The sequence below is a fragment of the Erpetoichthys calabaricus genome, chromosome 1 (assembly GCF_900747795.2).
Source record: "Erpetoichthys calabaricus chromosome 1, fErpCal1.3, whole genome shotgun sequence".
NCBI lineage: Eukaryota > Metazoa > Chordata > Cladistia > Polypteriformes > Polypteridae > Erpetoichthys > Erpetoichthys calabaricus.
The window spans coordinates 196361901-196377662 of record NC_041394.2 but is presented as its reverse complement, the minus strand read 5'-3'; the positions used below and the strand labels follow the sequence as shown (position 1 = coordinate 196377662).

The 15762-nt window shown below is 37.2% G+C and overlaps 1 protein-coding gene across 2 annotated transcripts in view; it reads right to left on the bottom strand.

Annotated features, from left to right (window-relative positions):
- rpap3 (RNA polymerase II associated protein 3) overlaps positions 1-15571 on the bottom strand; it is a 114582-nt gene extending 99011 nt beyond the window's left edge. Inside the window, exons 1-2 of one of the 2 annotated variants that reach the window (XM_051928688.1) lie at positions 15422-15571; positions 9591-9757 (exon numbers count right to left, since the gene is read on the bottom strand). In XM_051928688.1, coding sequence (XP_051784648.1) covers positions 9591-9746 — 156 coding nt within the window. In that variant the 5' untranslated portion in view covers positions 9747-9757; positions 15422-15571. Of the gene's footprint in view, positions 1-9590; positions 9758-14188; positions 14213-15421 lie in introns of those variants that run through there. The other variant, XM_051928689.1, reaches the window with a different exon arrangement.
- Between the last annotated feature and the right edge of the window lie 191 nt (positions 15572-15762).

Here is a 15762-nt window from a genome sequence, read left to right as displayed (position 1 = left end):
TCTCATGCAAATCATCCCACACGCATTTTATGAAGATGCCTCCTTTCCTACTTTTGATTGGGTAATACTTGATGTCATCGTTAGTTTGATTGGTGTTTTTAACTGTCCAGTGAGGAGGGCGTGTCTTTTAAGTACAGTCTGCAAAGTGTTGGCACTGAGATGTGGCGTCAGCGCCATAGTTGAAGCCCCTAACGTTGCGGTCAGCAAGTCGGCTAACATCCGCCATGTGCCGTCTTTCAGTTGCGAGAAGCAGATCATAGAATGGTTGAAACTGTTGCCCCTAACGTTGCGCCACGGCGTGTGGTTCGTTTATACCTCGTGTGTTCTCATTAAACTTTTATCTCGCGAATATGTTATTGCAATCCGCAGCGGGAGCGTTTCTATAAACTTAATTTAAACTTACGTTTTACACCGTGCTTTGTTTCCCTTATGAACATGCTTGTATGCTTAACTCGCTCCGTTCTCAATTGTTTAATTAATTTTTTGCTCTTCGCTGTTTGCGGCTATTCCTCCATTTCCCCCTACTTCGTTCTTTTATCTCGCGAATATGTTATTGCAATCCTTAACGGGAGCGTTTCAATAAACTGATTGAAAATAGTTTTGCATTTACCTTTTTAGTAAAAGGCGAGCTTTTAAGCCTGAGAAATCACCCCGTAAATGCACACGTTTAATTGCACATGTGTGAATATGTATGGTTACACAGTATTAAAAGACAGTGAACAACGTCAGTTACCTTTGTTCCCGCGTTTGATAGAAGGTGAGCTTTTAAGCCTGAGAAATCACCCCGTAAATGCACACGTTTAATTGCACATGTGTTAATATGTATGCTTACACAGTATTAAAAGACAGTCAAAAATTAACGTCATTTACCTTCGTTCCCGCGTGTGACTCGTGCTGTAAATCTCTTCCTTGTTTTTAGTTCACGTGATTACGTAGGAGGCGTGATGACGCGATACGTGACTCCGCCTCCTCCATTACAGTGTATGGACAAAAAATATGTTCCAGTTATGACCATTACGCTTTGAATTTCGAAATGAAACCTGCCTAACTTTTGTAAGTAAGCTGTAAGGAATGAGCCTGCCAAATTTCAGCCTTCCACCTACACGGGAAGTTGGAGAATTAGTGATGAGTCAGTCAGTGAGTGAGTGAGTCAGTCAGTCAGTGAGGGCTTTGCCTTTTATTATTATAGATATATATATACACACACACACACATATATATATATGCACCACAAAACACGAGGATGAATCTCAGTGCTTTAGCAAAATCAACTTTATTCTGCTTGAAACAGGAACAGCACATTTTTTTTTTATTGTAGCGGGTCTAACACTCTCCTATACACAGACACAGCCATCAGGCAGAGTCGTGGCCAGGTTAATGGCCAAGTAATACTGTTCCCTGTAGTTATAATGTTCCCTTGCATCACCCATCCATGGCAAGTGCTCAAAGTGTGACTGCGATCTTTACGGATTTGTTTTCTCGGCGAGCTGTCACAGCGCTGGGAGCCCACAGTTGCACTTGCAACCGATATGCTATTTTCCACAGACGCGTCAATCACGCTTCGAGACGCTCTTCGGCGTGTCATCCCATTGGGGGAAGTCCCAAAACAGTTTAGAAACCTTACTGTATTTATATGTATATATATATATATATATATATATATATATATATATATATATATATATACACACACACACACACACACACACACACATACATACATACATACATAATGGTGCATGAAAAACTAACCTACAAATTATGGAGTACCTGCTGCTGTGACCTTCATGACACACCTAGCTCTTATGTTTTGGTGCATAGCCCACAGAACCAGTAGTATGCCACTATTCACTAACTGCTTAATGGATATTATTCCATGTGTTTAACAGAAGCTTTAGTAATGGAATATTGTTCCATGAATCCTTCATGTGTCAATCTAAATACCAGTCCTAGTGTCTACATAAACACAGGGAATGCCAGTCTCTGTATTACATCTTGCCTGAAGAAGGGGCCTGAGTTGCCTTGAAAGCTTGCATATTGTAATCTTTTTAGTTAGCCAATAAAATTTGTAATTTTGCTTGACTTCTCGCTACATCCATAATGGCTAACATGGTACAGCACCCTAGTAATAATAATACATGTGAAATATTAGGATACTAAATTCGTATTCGAAACCTTGGCAAAAAACACAAATCTCATTCAATTTTTTTTTTTTATTATTAAAAGAACCTTCATCACTTAACTGTACATTAAAAATGGAAATGTCATTTTACCAGAATTTTTCATTCAATACTAATACCTGTGAAATTTTAGGATATTCAATACATATTGAAAACCTTTTAAAAAACAGAAATCTCATTCAAGTGCTTTTTATTAAAAGAACCTCCACCACTTAACTGAACTATATTGTGTCTTTTTCTATAATAGTATTTAAACAATTATTCTAACAGTAACAACAGCTTTAAGATTCCTGTATAGCCATGAAGTGGTTAGTCAACTGTCTTTTAAGTAAATTAATATTGGAAGGATTTTAACTTTAAATATGTGATAGGCACACACAGATTTTTCAGTGTAACAAAAAGAAGAGAAAGGGAGTGTTTATAATCATTAGGGGTGGAAGATTTCAGCATATGGTTTATCAAGAGCGATATTATCTTGAACTACCAGATTTCTCTTATGAGCACATTCTAAATTTATTCTTTGACATTTTCTCAAGAGTAATTGGAAAAAACTGTTAAAATTCAATAGGGAAAATCAAAATTCAAACATTATTATATATCTATACAATTCAATTAGTGAATTCCATTTAAAGCAATTTTGTCTAAAGACATACTTTTAAAATATGATTTGTCAAAGAATTGCTGTTAGGTATGAAACAACTGAAACTGTAAGATTTATTTTTACATTAGTATATTTTTTTATTAACCACCTAATAAACAGTTATATTTAATGGAGGAGTCAAACTGATTCAAATGTCAAAGTCTTGGTGCTTTAGTTATCTAAATCTGTGGCCCAATTTTTACTTTTGTCCAAACTTTAAAGCTTTCCCTGTAAAAAAGAAAAACTGATGAGATTAATTTCACTTTAACCCATTATTTCAGAACTCATGTGAAGCAGTTTTTGTTGTGCTGATCAGAGTATTTAATATATGAATGATGAGACTATTGATGTATAGCCTGTGGACAAAGCCAACATTAGAAAAACTAGACTGACATTACCTGTAGTCAATTAGATAGACAGATAGACAGACAGATAGATACTTTATTAATCCCAAGGGGAAATTCACATACTCCAGCAGCAGCATACTGATACAAAAAACAATATTAAAGAGTAATAAAAATGCAGGTAAAAACAGACAATAACTTTGAATAATGTTAACATTTACCTACCCGGGTGGAATTGAACAGTCGCATAGTTTGGGGGAGGAACAATCTCCTCAGTCTGTCAGTGGAGCAGGACAGTGACAGCAGTCTGTCACTGAAGCTGCTCCTCTGTCTGGAGAGGACGCGGTTTAGTGGATGCAGTAGAATTAATTTTAACCATTCAAACATATGACATATGGTTTTACTACTTTCGCCACATTTTAGGAATTATATTTACGAACATTAGTTTGCCTTTAAAAAAACAAAAGAATGACAAACATAGTGCTTGCATATTCATATTAAGCAATAAAGTATGCCATTTTCCTCATCACTGCGATTACGTATGTCTATTAATGCAGTACTGTATGTGTCATATTAATAGGGAGATGCGCTTTGTGCTTCGAAGCACTAAAACATTAAATTAATTTTATTTTTTTATTAACAAACAGTCCAGCTAACTTTATCACCGACACAGATAAGCCAAATAGCCACTTCGTTCAAAACAAGTTTAAAAAACACACACACACAAACACACCAAGGAAATTGTTGTTAGGATTGCCAGTGTACAGTTTCCTCTTATGTCCCACAGTTCTACATGAATAATTGCATTCATTTTTTTTTTTAATATATTTTATTAATTTTTATTGTAATCATTCCATACAAATAGATCAATTTATAACCAAACAAATTAAAGACAAATCAAACCCCACCCCTGAGAAGGACAGCTTAGCTAAAGGAGAATTGCTTAGGGCTTTTTAATAAGACAACATTAAGCAAAGGAAAGGGAGAAATAAATATGTATGTAAATAAGAGACAGAGAAGGGAATTAAATGCGGTAATAGTTATTTCTCTTATTCTAAAATAATACTGATCAGATCCTGCCAGGTTTTGAAAAAATTTTGTACAGATCCTCTAACTGAGAATTTGATTTTTTCCAGTTTCAAATAATATAAAACATCGGCTTCCCACTGACTTATCAGAGGAGAGTTAGGATTCTTCCAATTTAACAGAATAAGTCTGCGTGCCAAAAGTGTAGTGAATGCAATCACCGTTTGCTTGTCCTTTTCCACTTCAAGTCCGTCTGGAAGAACACCAAACACAGCTGTTAGTGGGTTAGGAGGGATTGTGACCCCAAGGCTGTCTGAAAGGCACTTAAAAATTTTTGTCCAAAATGATGTTAATTTGGGGCAGACCCAGAACATGTGACCCAGTGAGGCAAGAGCTTGGTTGCAGCGTTCACAGGTTGGATCTTGCCCTGGAAACATTTTGGACAGTTTTACGCGAGACAGATGAGCTCGATACATAATTTTTAGTTGAATAATTCTATGCTTTGCGCATATGGAGCTTGAGTGAATTCTCTGCTTTGCTACCTTCCACTCCTTTTCTGATATATTAATTAAGAGATCTTCTTCCCAATATCCTCTTGGATCTTTGAAAGGTAGGGACTCTAATAGGATTTTATATAATGAGGAAATGGTGTTTAATTCCTCGGCATTGAGCAGTATTTTTTCCAGCATTGTGGAGGGTGCAAGGTGGGGAAAATCGGGCAATTTCTGTTTAACAAAATTTCTAATTTGAAGATAGTGAAAGAAATGTGTAGCTGGGAGGTTGAATTTTGAACGTAATTGTTCAAAAGATGCAAATATGTTGTCTATATAAAGATCTCTGAGCATTTTAATCCCAAAACTTTTCCAGGTATTAAAAACTGGATATGTTTGCGAGGGTTGAAAGAGGTGGTTTTCTTGCAGAGGTGGCACCGATAAAAGATCTTCCATCTTAAAATGCTTTCTAATTTGGTTCCATATTCTAAGTGAGTAAAGCACAATTGGGTTATTAGTATATTTGCGATAACTTGCATTTATTCGAGAGCAGAGCAGGGAGTATAAAGAAGTACTACAGGATTTTATTTCTATTGCGGACCAGGCCTGTGTATGTTCATTTATTTGTGTCCAGGTTTTTATGGCTTGTATGTTTGCTGCCCAGTAATAAAACTGAAAATTAAGTAAAGCCATGCCACCTTCTGCCTGAGGTCTTTGTAGGGTTGCTCTTTGGATACGTGGGTGTTTTGAGTTCCAAATGAATAAGGTTATTGTTGAATCTAAATGCTTAAAAAATGATTTATTGATATATATTGGAATGTTTTGAAATAAAAAAAGAAGTTTAGGAAGGATATTCATCTTAACAACGTTAATTCTTTCGGCTAGAGTGAGATGAAGGGTTGACCATCTATCCAGGTCTTGCTTAATTTTTTCCATACTGATGGCAAAATTTTGTTGATAAAGAGCTTTATGTTTACTTGTGATATTTACCCCTAGGTATTTAAACTGATCTGCTATGGTAAAAGGTAGGGTGTCCAATCTGATATGATATGCTTGTGAATTCAATGGAAAGAGTATACTTTTATTCAGATTAATTTTAAGACCAGATATCTTTTGAAATTCTGTTAGTGCTGTTAGAACTGCAGGCACAGTGTTTTCTGGGTCTGATATGTATAAAACCATATCATCTGCATATAGAGAAATTTTCTGTTCCAGTCCTTCTCTGACAATCCCCTTTATCTGATAAGAATTTTGGCAGTGAACCGCCAGTGGTTCAATGGCAATTGCAAACAGCAGTGGTGACAAGGCACATCCTTGTCTGGTGCCACGTTCTAGCTTAAAGTAGTCTGAGCAAATGTTATTAATACAAACTGAAGCTTCTGGATTGGTATACAGTAGTTTGATCCATGCACAAATATCCGGGCCAAACCCAAATTTCTCCAATGCAGTGAAAAGGTGGTTCCATTCAATCATATCAAATGCTTTTTCTGCGTCTAATGATAGTAATATCTCTGGGGTGTTTGATTTTGCTGGTGAATATATAACATTAAATAAGCGTCGGAGATTGGAAGATAGATGTCGGCCTTTAATAAATCCAGTTTGATCCTGTGATATTACCGAGGGCAGCACTTTCTCCATCCTTCTAGCTAGAATTTTTGAGAGTATCTTAACATCATTATTCAGGAGTGAAATTGGTCTGTATGATGCACATTGTAACAAGTCCTTATTTTGTTTAGGAAAGACGGTGATTAATGCTTGTCGAAATGTTTGAGGTAGTATTTGTCTGTCTCTAGCTTCTGTAAATGTTGCCAATAAGAGGGGAGCTAGCTGAGTGGAGAATTTCTTATAAAATTCTAAGGGGTAACCATCAGGGCCTGCTGATTTCCCACTTTGTAGTGACTTTATAGCATCTAGTAATTCGGTTAGCGTTAGAGGTTTATCTATTTGTGGTGTCTGTAATGTATCCAGAAATGCATTAGATTGTGTGTTATCTTCTTTGAGCTCAGTAGAATATAAGGATTTATAATAATCTCTAAATGTGTGCAATGTATTTTTATGGTCTATAATTTCTTCTCCATTCGTGTTGGTAATTACTGGTATTGCACTGCAAACTTCTTGTTTGTGAATTTGTTGAGCTAAAAGCTTATTAGCTTTTTCTCCGTGTTCATAGTAATGATGTCTAGACTTATAAATAAGTTGTTCAGTTTCTTTAGTTGTTAAGATGTTAAGTTCTGTATGCAGGGCCTGCCTTTTCCTGTGGAGAGCTTCGCTTGGACGCCTGGCTTGTTCTTCATCTATTCTAGTAATTTCGCTTCTTAGCTCTGATATTTTCTTGGTTTCTAATTTATTTCTGTGGGAAACAAATGAAATAATCTGTCCTCTTAAGAAGGCCTTTAGAGTTTCCCAGAGTGTTCCTGCGGAAACCTCTGTGGGCGGGTTTGTCTCTAGGAAGAAGCTGATTTGTTTGGATATAAATTCTGTGCAGTTCTCGTCTGCCAGTAGAAGAGGGTTAAGGCGCCATCTGCGAGGTGAGTGTGAGGGGCTTATTGATTTTAGCTCCAAGACTAGAGGTGCATGGTAGGAGATAACAATTGTGTCGTATTTGCATGATTTAATTGTAGACAAGAAATTATTACAGTATCTATAAAAAAATATTCAATTCTTGAGTAGCTATAATACACTGGCGAGTAGAACGAATATGTTCTTGAGTTTGGGTTAAGAAACCTCCAGGGGTCTGATAAGTTGTGATCATTTAAAAACTGTAATTGTCTTTGCAGTATTAGATATCGTCCCCCCGACACAGGAGTCCTATCTAAGAGTGGATTTAAAACACAATTAAAGTCCCCAGCCATTATAATTTTATGAGTGTTCACATTGGGAATGGATGCAAATAGATTTTGCATGAATTCCTTATCATCAGCATTGGGTGCATAAACATTTATCAAAATCATTTTACTGTTATATAAGTTGCCCGTGACCATCACATATCTCCCTTCAGGGTCTGATACTACATCTGATGCTACAAATGGAACTGTTCTGTGTATGAGAATTCCCACCCCTCTAGTTTTCTTTATAAAGCTAGAATGGAACATTTGGCCAGTCCAGAATTTTTGTAGTCTGAACTGATCCTTGCTTAGTAAGTGGGTCTCCTGTAAAAATACTATTTTAGCGTTTAAGCCTGTTAGGTGAGAGCATACTTTCTTTCTCTTTAATCCGTGATTCAGGCCTTTAACATTCCAGCTCACAAAGTTAAATGTCCCATCATGGAGACATTGATTCTGAGTTTTTAATGTCATTTTATAGTCTTAACTGGTAATGAGGCAGTTTCAATCTTAGTTTAAAATTTCCCCATGAGTTATTGCATTTTAGCCTATTGTTGCATTGATATTTATAGTTATAGGGATTAGAAGAATAGATTAGATATAGCCTGCTCTCCTTCTCTCCACCCACCCCCCCATTTTGCCTCCCCACATGAGGCTTGATCACACTTCACGATGTCCCGGTCCTCTGACATACAAAGAGACAGAGCACGTCCAAAACAAAACAAACCCCACCCCGCAGTGGCCCTAGAGAATTAAAACAAAGAGATATCTATTGCAGCTGAATTCTTAATACTATCTGCCGAAAATATAATCATTAACAATCTAAGCTTAAAATAATCTTCAGCAATTTTAAAAATTAAAATATTAAGATAAAAAAAATAATGAACCCTGGGAATGATTTTAAAAAGTAGTCTAGGATAAACATGGTAATTCCTACTATAATAGTATAATGTAATAGTATAAATAGTATAAATAGCAATAAACCAAGTGTATGATGTTAAACAGTCTACTTTAAAATTACTTCCACACTTATGTCTATAACTCTGATTAAGACATAAACATATAATGTCCAGATAAAGAAAAGGATGTATAATTATAATACAAGTCTCTTTAAATATGGATCCAGAGAGCAGATGACAGGTCCTTCCCATGCCTTGATAGAATACGGCTCCTTGTTAACTTTCAAAAGAGTGTCGGAAACAGCTTCTTTAATTCCTTTTTGGCTTCTTCTTTGCTTGAAAAAATATAATCTTGAACTTCCACTTTCAGTTTCAGTTTGGCGGGATACAAGAGGCTGTATTTGATATTGGCTTCCCGTAGCAACTTTTTAATGTCAGAGTAGGCTGCACGTTTTGCAGCTGTTGATGGTGAGAAGTCGGGGAAAATACGAATAAGATTTTTTAACTATATATACACAACAGTTAAAAACTAATGAATGCTTGAAAGGACATCTGGAGACGTGATCATTACGAGGGAACACTGTAGGGCACTGTATTAAAAGCCAATTAATCTCACCATCATTTCATCTCCTCTTACAATTTACATCTAAATCAGTTTCATCACTGCACTCTCCAAGCACACAAAAATCTTTTACTAAATTGACTCCATAAGAAAATAAAATTGAAAGCAACAAATGCCTGTGTGGGTTTTGGCTTTTTTTAATATATCAATTACAGAGAGTGCTGTGACATGTTTAATTATGATGCTCCTCACACTGAAACCTCCTGCACTTATTTTAACTGCTTCTACCAAGTCACCACTTCTCTTATTAACCATGGTAAATTTCCACTACAAGAATTAGGCTTATTTTGATGTATTACTGAATTTGTCTTTTGATTTTTTTTTTCTCTCCTTCTGCCACTATATTTTGATTAACACATTTGAAGCACGTCAAATCATACTGGTCAAACATATAGCTGTCAATTAGACAACACCTTTGTTTATTTAGTTTTATCTGAATTTGTTAATGTACCATCTAAAAAATATTTAAATTACTGATGTCTATAAAACAGACCTGATGATTGGTTAAACTGTCATACACATCTTAAGTGGGCATGCATTATCAAAGATAAAGAAATACATCTTACAGTTTCTGTCTCTACAGCATCATCTTTTCGTAGTTCTTCATCCTTTTTCTTGATATCCTTTTCCCAACTGTCTAGGTCTCTCATAAAATCCTGCAACTCCTCTGCATTCTGTCGCATTAGCAGCTGCATCTCAACAGCTTTATTTGGAGATGACATAATGGGTTAATCTGCCAAAATAAAATTATTAAATATTAGTCTGAACATGGCAACATACATTTTCTATATACAAACCTATTTACTTCTGTAGAATTATTAAATTGTATGTCAGTATTGCCAAATGTCCATGTGTTATTAACGGTTCTGTATCAAATTATTTTGACTATTTATATGATCAAGAAAAATTTCTTGGTGCTAGTGCAGCCACATTTGGACCACATAACTTAAAGATACAAGCTCACTAAATGTTCTTATTAAAACCAATACTCCACCCCAAAAATTATTTTTTATATATGTTATATATAGATACAGATATAGGTTACTTACCCACCCACCCACCCACCCCCCCATGTAGTTTGTAGTGCTGAGTGAGAAAAAAAATGTAATGTTATGCTTTCATACAGAATGAGAGAAAAAAAATTACAAAATTGTAAGTATTAATTGGAAATACAGTAATCCCTCACCTATCACGGGGGTTACGTTCCAGAGCCCCCCGTGATAGGTGAAAATCCGCGAAGTAGCGACATATATTTATTTTATTATTTATACATATTTTAAGGCTTTATAAACCCTTCCCATACTCTTATAAACCTTTCTCACTCTCTTGTTAACCTTTCCCACGCTCTTATAAACACTTCCTATGCTCCTAAACACTTTCTGCATTCTTAAACACCGCAGACCAACACTGCACACTTAACGCAGCGATCAGACGTGGATGTGTCTGCACTTGCTTTGTGAAGGGGGGCAGCTGAACTCTGAGCAGAGCAGAAATGGACTTTGTGCTGCTTCTGCCAAAATTCCTGCTTGTCGCTCTGCTCGTTCGGAAGGAGGAGGAGTGGGGGGGTGTGAGGGCTGAATGCACGTTCGCTCAAACCCCCCCTCCCCGGAGGCGCACTACGCTCCTGCCACTTCGCATTGTCAAGGGGGTGGGAAGCTGAATGAACGCTAAGGAGAAGTGGACTTTGTGCTGGCTTTGTGCTGCTTGTCGCTCTGCGTGTCAATAATTTAAAAGCCTGTACATCACATATTTTCCTTTCTCACTGTCTTGTCTTGCGTGAAGTTAAAATGTTTTATAATAGTGAGATGTTACTCATATCCTTAGCCCGACATCCACATATCATATGTGTTAACAAAGTGTGTTTTATAAGTTTACATGTGTTTAAAGCATGTGGGATGGGTATTTTAAGGCTTAAACTATAAAAATGTTTATTTATATGGTCTTTCTATATCGCGGATTTTCTCCTGTTGCTGATGGGTCTGGAACATAACTTCCGCGATAGGCGGGCAATCACTTGTATTTAAAAACCCGCGAAGTGGTGAATCCGCGAAAAAAGTGAACCGCGAAGTAGCGAGGGATTACTGTATTAATATTTAAGCAAAACATGCCTGAGTTTTGCACATTTTGAGAACGCGAATGGATAACAGACAAGTTAATTATGTTTTTTCATTTCTTTCATGGAATTTTTTCCATACCATTTCCTATAGGTCAGAATGTGTCACCATAAGGTTTTATTATATTATAAACTGTTTTCCCTCATTCTGCATGAGAACAGGAGATAAAAAATTTCTTGCTAAGCACTACAAACTACATGGGGTAACAAAATATTTGAACCCATTTGTCCAACTCAGAATATCATAAGAAAACAAAAGTAAATAATTCACACTGTTTATAATGCATTTCTAAATTCCATAAGCTGTACATCTAGAGTTTGTGAGGTAGGCAACACCTAAAGTCTTTCAGCCAGGTATATGTAATGTTTCAGTAATACAATGAAGAGAGGAATAGTAGATTTACAGTAATCCCTCCTCCATCGCGGGGGTTGCGTTCCTGAGCCACCCACGAAATAAGAAAATCCGCGAAGTAGAAACCATACGTTTATATGGTTATTTTTATATTGTCATGCTTGGGTCACAGATTTGCGCAGAAACACAGGAGGTTGTAGAGAGACAGGAATGTTATTCAAACACTGCAAACAAACATTTGTCTCTTTTTCAAAAGTTTAAACTGTGCTCCATGACAAGACAGAGATGACAGTTCCGTCTCACAATTAAAAGAATGCAAACATATCTTCCTCTTCAAAGGAGTGTGCGTCAGGAGCAGATCATGTCACAGAGATAGAGAAAAGCAAACAAATCAATAGGGCTGTTTGGCTTTTAAGTATGCGAAGCACCGCGGCACAAAGCTGTTGAAGGCGGCAGCTCACACCCCCTCCGTCAGGAGCAGGGAGAGAGAGAGAGACAGAGACAGAGTTTGTTTTTCAATCAAAAATCAATACGTGCCCTTCGAGCTTTTAAGTATGCGAAGCACCGTGCAGCATGTCGTTTCAGGAAGCAGCTGCACAAAAGATAGCAAAGTGAAGATAATCTTTCAGCATTTTTAGACGAGCGTCCGTATCGTCTAGGTGTGCGAACAGCCCCCCTACGTCAGGATCAGAGAAAGTCAGCGCAAGACAGAGAGAAAAGTAAGCTGGTAGCCTCTCAGCTATCTGCCAATAGCGTCCCTTGTATGAAATCAACTGGGCAAACCAACTGAGGATGCATGTACCAGAAATTAAAAGACCCATTGTCCGCAGAAATCCCGAACCAGCAAAAAATCCGCGATATATATTTAAATATGCTTACATATAAAATCCGCGATGGAGTGAAGCCGCGAAAGGCGAAGCGCAATATAGCGAGGGATTACTGTATTAGCAGTACAGCAGTATTTACAATAGACTATTTAAGATGTTTTAGGGGTGTTAGTAACAAGGAATTAGAATGTAATAACCTCCACTAGCAGCTATTATATTCGATTAGGTAAACTTTATTAAACCCATGGAGAAAAATTCAGGTACATGCAGCAGCAGAAACATAAAACACAAGGATACAGACTCATAGGACAGATTATACAGCCAATCAAATCAATAAGTAAATAAATAAAAATAAACAAGTACATTGGCTGTAAGCATTGAACTGTTGGATAGCTGTGGGCAGAAAAGACCTCCAGAGGCACTTCTTAGAAAACCGTGGTGCAATAAGCCTGTGGCTAAAAGTACTCCAAGAGATCTCCTCCTAGAGGGGATGGAATGATTGTTCATGACGGCATCCAATTTTGCCATCATCCTCTTTTTCACAAAGCTTCACCCTGTGATGGAGCATGCTTTCCTAATAAGTTCGTTCAGGCATTGTGCTTCTTCTTTTGAACTCAGGTTGCTTCCACATGAGACTGCAGCGTAGAACACCACACTAGCTATTATGGACTGGTAGAACATTTCCAGCAGCTTGCTGCACACATCAAAAGACTGGAGTCTCCTTAACAAGTACAGTCTGCTCTGGCCCTTTTTGTACAACGTAACTGTGTTCTCTGAGCAATAGTTTGTTGTTCATGCAAACTCCCAGGTATTAAAACTAACATGTACTTGGGAGTACCTATGCAATCACTTGTCCATAAAGAGCATGTAAACTCCAAATAAAAGATGAGCTGGCTAGCCCAGTCCTACTACTGTATCTAGGAATTCTAAGTCAATAGTGCTTACAACTGTGCTTCTATTTTTGTACTAAATACATGAGAATCCTGTTGTAACAAAATTTATGGGACCATAAAAGTTTTTTGATATTAATGGAAATGTTGTTTAAATAAGAATATGGGGAAAATAAGTATACTATCGTGACCGGTGTCACTGGTGATTCGCCATCTCTAATGGCAGCAGCACAAGGATAGCTCTGTAGTTTCCGCTATCCATTCCTGCACAGTCCTGGTGGTGGCTGGCAATCTCTGGACAATGAGTTTATATGCAGGTATGAGCCATGGTAAATTATCGTCTGATCAGCCTAAAGGCAGCAAAGCAACAGAGTTATACGCCTTTTTAACACTGGCATAAAACAAGTCCAGGGTCCTTTTTTCTCCTGTTATACATTCCACATTGGTGAGGTAAAAAACAGTGAGAGTGAAGGAAAGTGAAACATGGTTAAAGTCCCCAAAAATTTGTGATGAAAGGGCTGGGATGGTCATTAGCGAGTTTGCTTATTGCAGAATATATTGTGTCTGCTGTAATTCCTGCGTCTGCCGATGGGAGAGTGTAAACTGCCAGCACAATGGCATGGAAATCTCTTGGAATATAATAAAGTTGTAAGCCTATTAAGAGCAGCTCAATATCCAGGTGCTTTGATTATAATGTATCCAAGGTTACAATATTTTTCATCCACAAAAAAAAAAAAAAAAAAAGCCTGCCTTCCATCTGCTTGTCGCTTTCCATCCTGCTTCTACCCACCCTCACAATTTTAAATCAATGCAGTGCAACCACAGAGCCTGCTGTTTCAGCTGCAAGCCATGTCTAAGTGAAGCACATGACACTGCAGAGTTTGTTTTCCCCTTGGCTACTGATCAGTGTTAACAGCTCATCCATTTTATTTCCAGTCATCTTATGTTGTCCATCATAATCGAAGGCAGGTAGGGTCTGTACCTTCTTCTCTTGTTGCAAAGTCAGGATCCTCCTCTCTTTGACCCCTTATCTACGCAGTAGCTCTGCTTACAGCCCAGCAATTAGAGCCGATGCTCTAGTAGGCGAAAGGTGCAGGTCCAATGGTTGCATGTAAATAAGTGAGAGTCCATCCACACATTTTCAGTTATCCGTTTAAAAAAAGTAGTAATCAATAACAAACAACAATGAAGACAAACACGGAGCTGCTGTTACAGGTGGCTGTTCTTGGCAGCGCAAGATTATACTGTACTTTTATTCTATACAATCATAAAAAAGCACAGCAGTTATTGATGCCATCTTACAACTAAGATCTCTTGGTTTGATCCCTGACCAGGGCATTATCTAAAAGGAGTGTGCATGTCCTCTCTATATCCATGTGTTGTTTTTCATTTGACTTTGCCATATTCCAAACACGTGTGTTTGGTTAACTGGCGACTAACTATTTAGTTGCTATATGGAAGTATAGTGGCCTCCCAACCAGGTTTGATTGTGGACTTGTGCTCTAGATTTGTATCTGGCCTTCCACAACTTTGAACTTGATCCAAGATGTTTTATAGTGAATAGACAGAGCTTTTATCCCTTTTAAACCATACATTTCAATATCCCCACTCGTTCACCTAACTACATTCTTCACAAATAATACATTTGGAAAAACAGTGTATTAGAAAGGTCAAAGATCTAACACTGTTCAGGGGATTGTAAGACACATTTGACAATTACTTTACTTCGTTTAGGTTACTAAAAAAAATGCACATTTTCCAATTGTTCAGTTATTGAAATCCAAACTATATCTCTTAACAAGAAACATTGTCTCAACACGATTACAAAAAATAAAAATCGTTCTTTTATTTGGGTGTGAATGATGTATACTGTTAAAAGAAACATTATAAGCCGCTGCTATGATGCAAACAAGTTCATGTTTCTTTACGTTTTCCAGGAATTAAGGATAAAAAACAGCTGGTAAATGGCATTTTTAGTGGGAAAATGGATGTCGGTTTAACAGTATTGTAGCAAAACTAGAAGAACGTACACACGATCCATTTCGGATACATTCTTGCAAGTACTTTTTTTACATCAACTCCCTCAGATAAACGAAATCCCCATCAGCAAGAAGCGAACGCTGCAAGTAACCTAGCAAGGCAAAATGAGTCGTACTTTAAGCATTTTACAGTTGAAAACAAAACAGAAAAATATCACACGCTTCATTTTACTTACTTGGCACCGAGGAACCAGAACTGAAATCAGAAAAACGTTTAAATAAATATATAAGGACCTTTAATTCCACGCGTTAATACTTCGACAATACAGGTTTGCAGTTCATGAGCAGCGCCATCACACTAATTCCCATCATTCATCGCGCTCTAACGAACTACATATTTCCTTGGAAACCTCAAACTCCCAACACTATAAACAAGCACGCGTAAAAACAATATTACCTACGCACAGTGTCTGCAGGGTACTCGAATGGCTCCACGATAAAGCACACTAATCAATGTAACTTTTTTTTTATAAATATATTCCGCTTTTATGGCCACGATTTATTCAAAAAGGAGAGC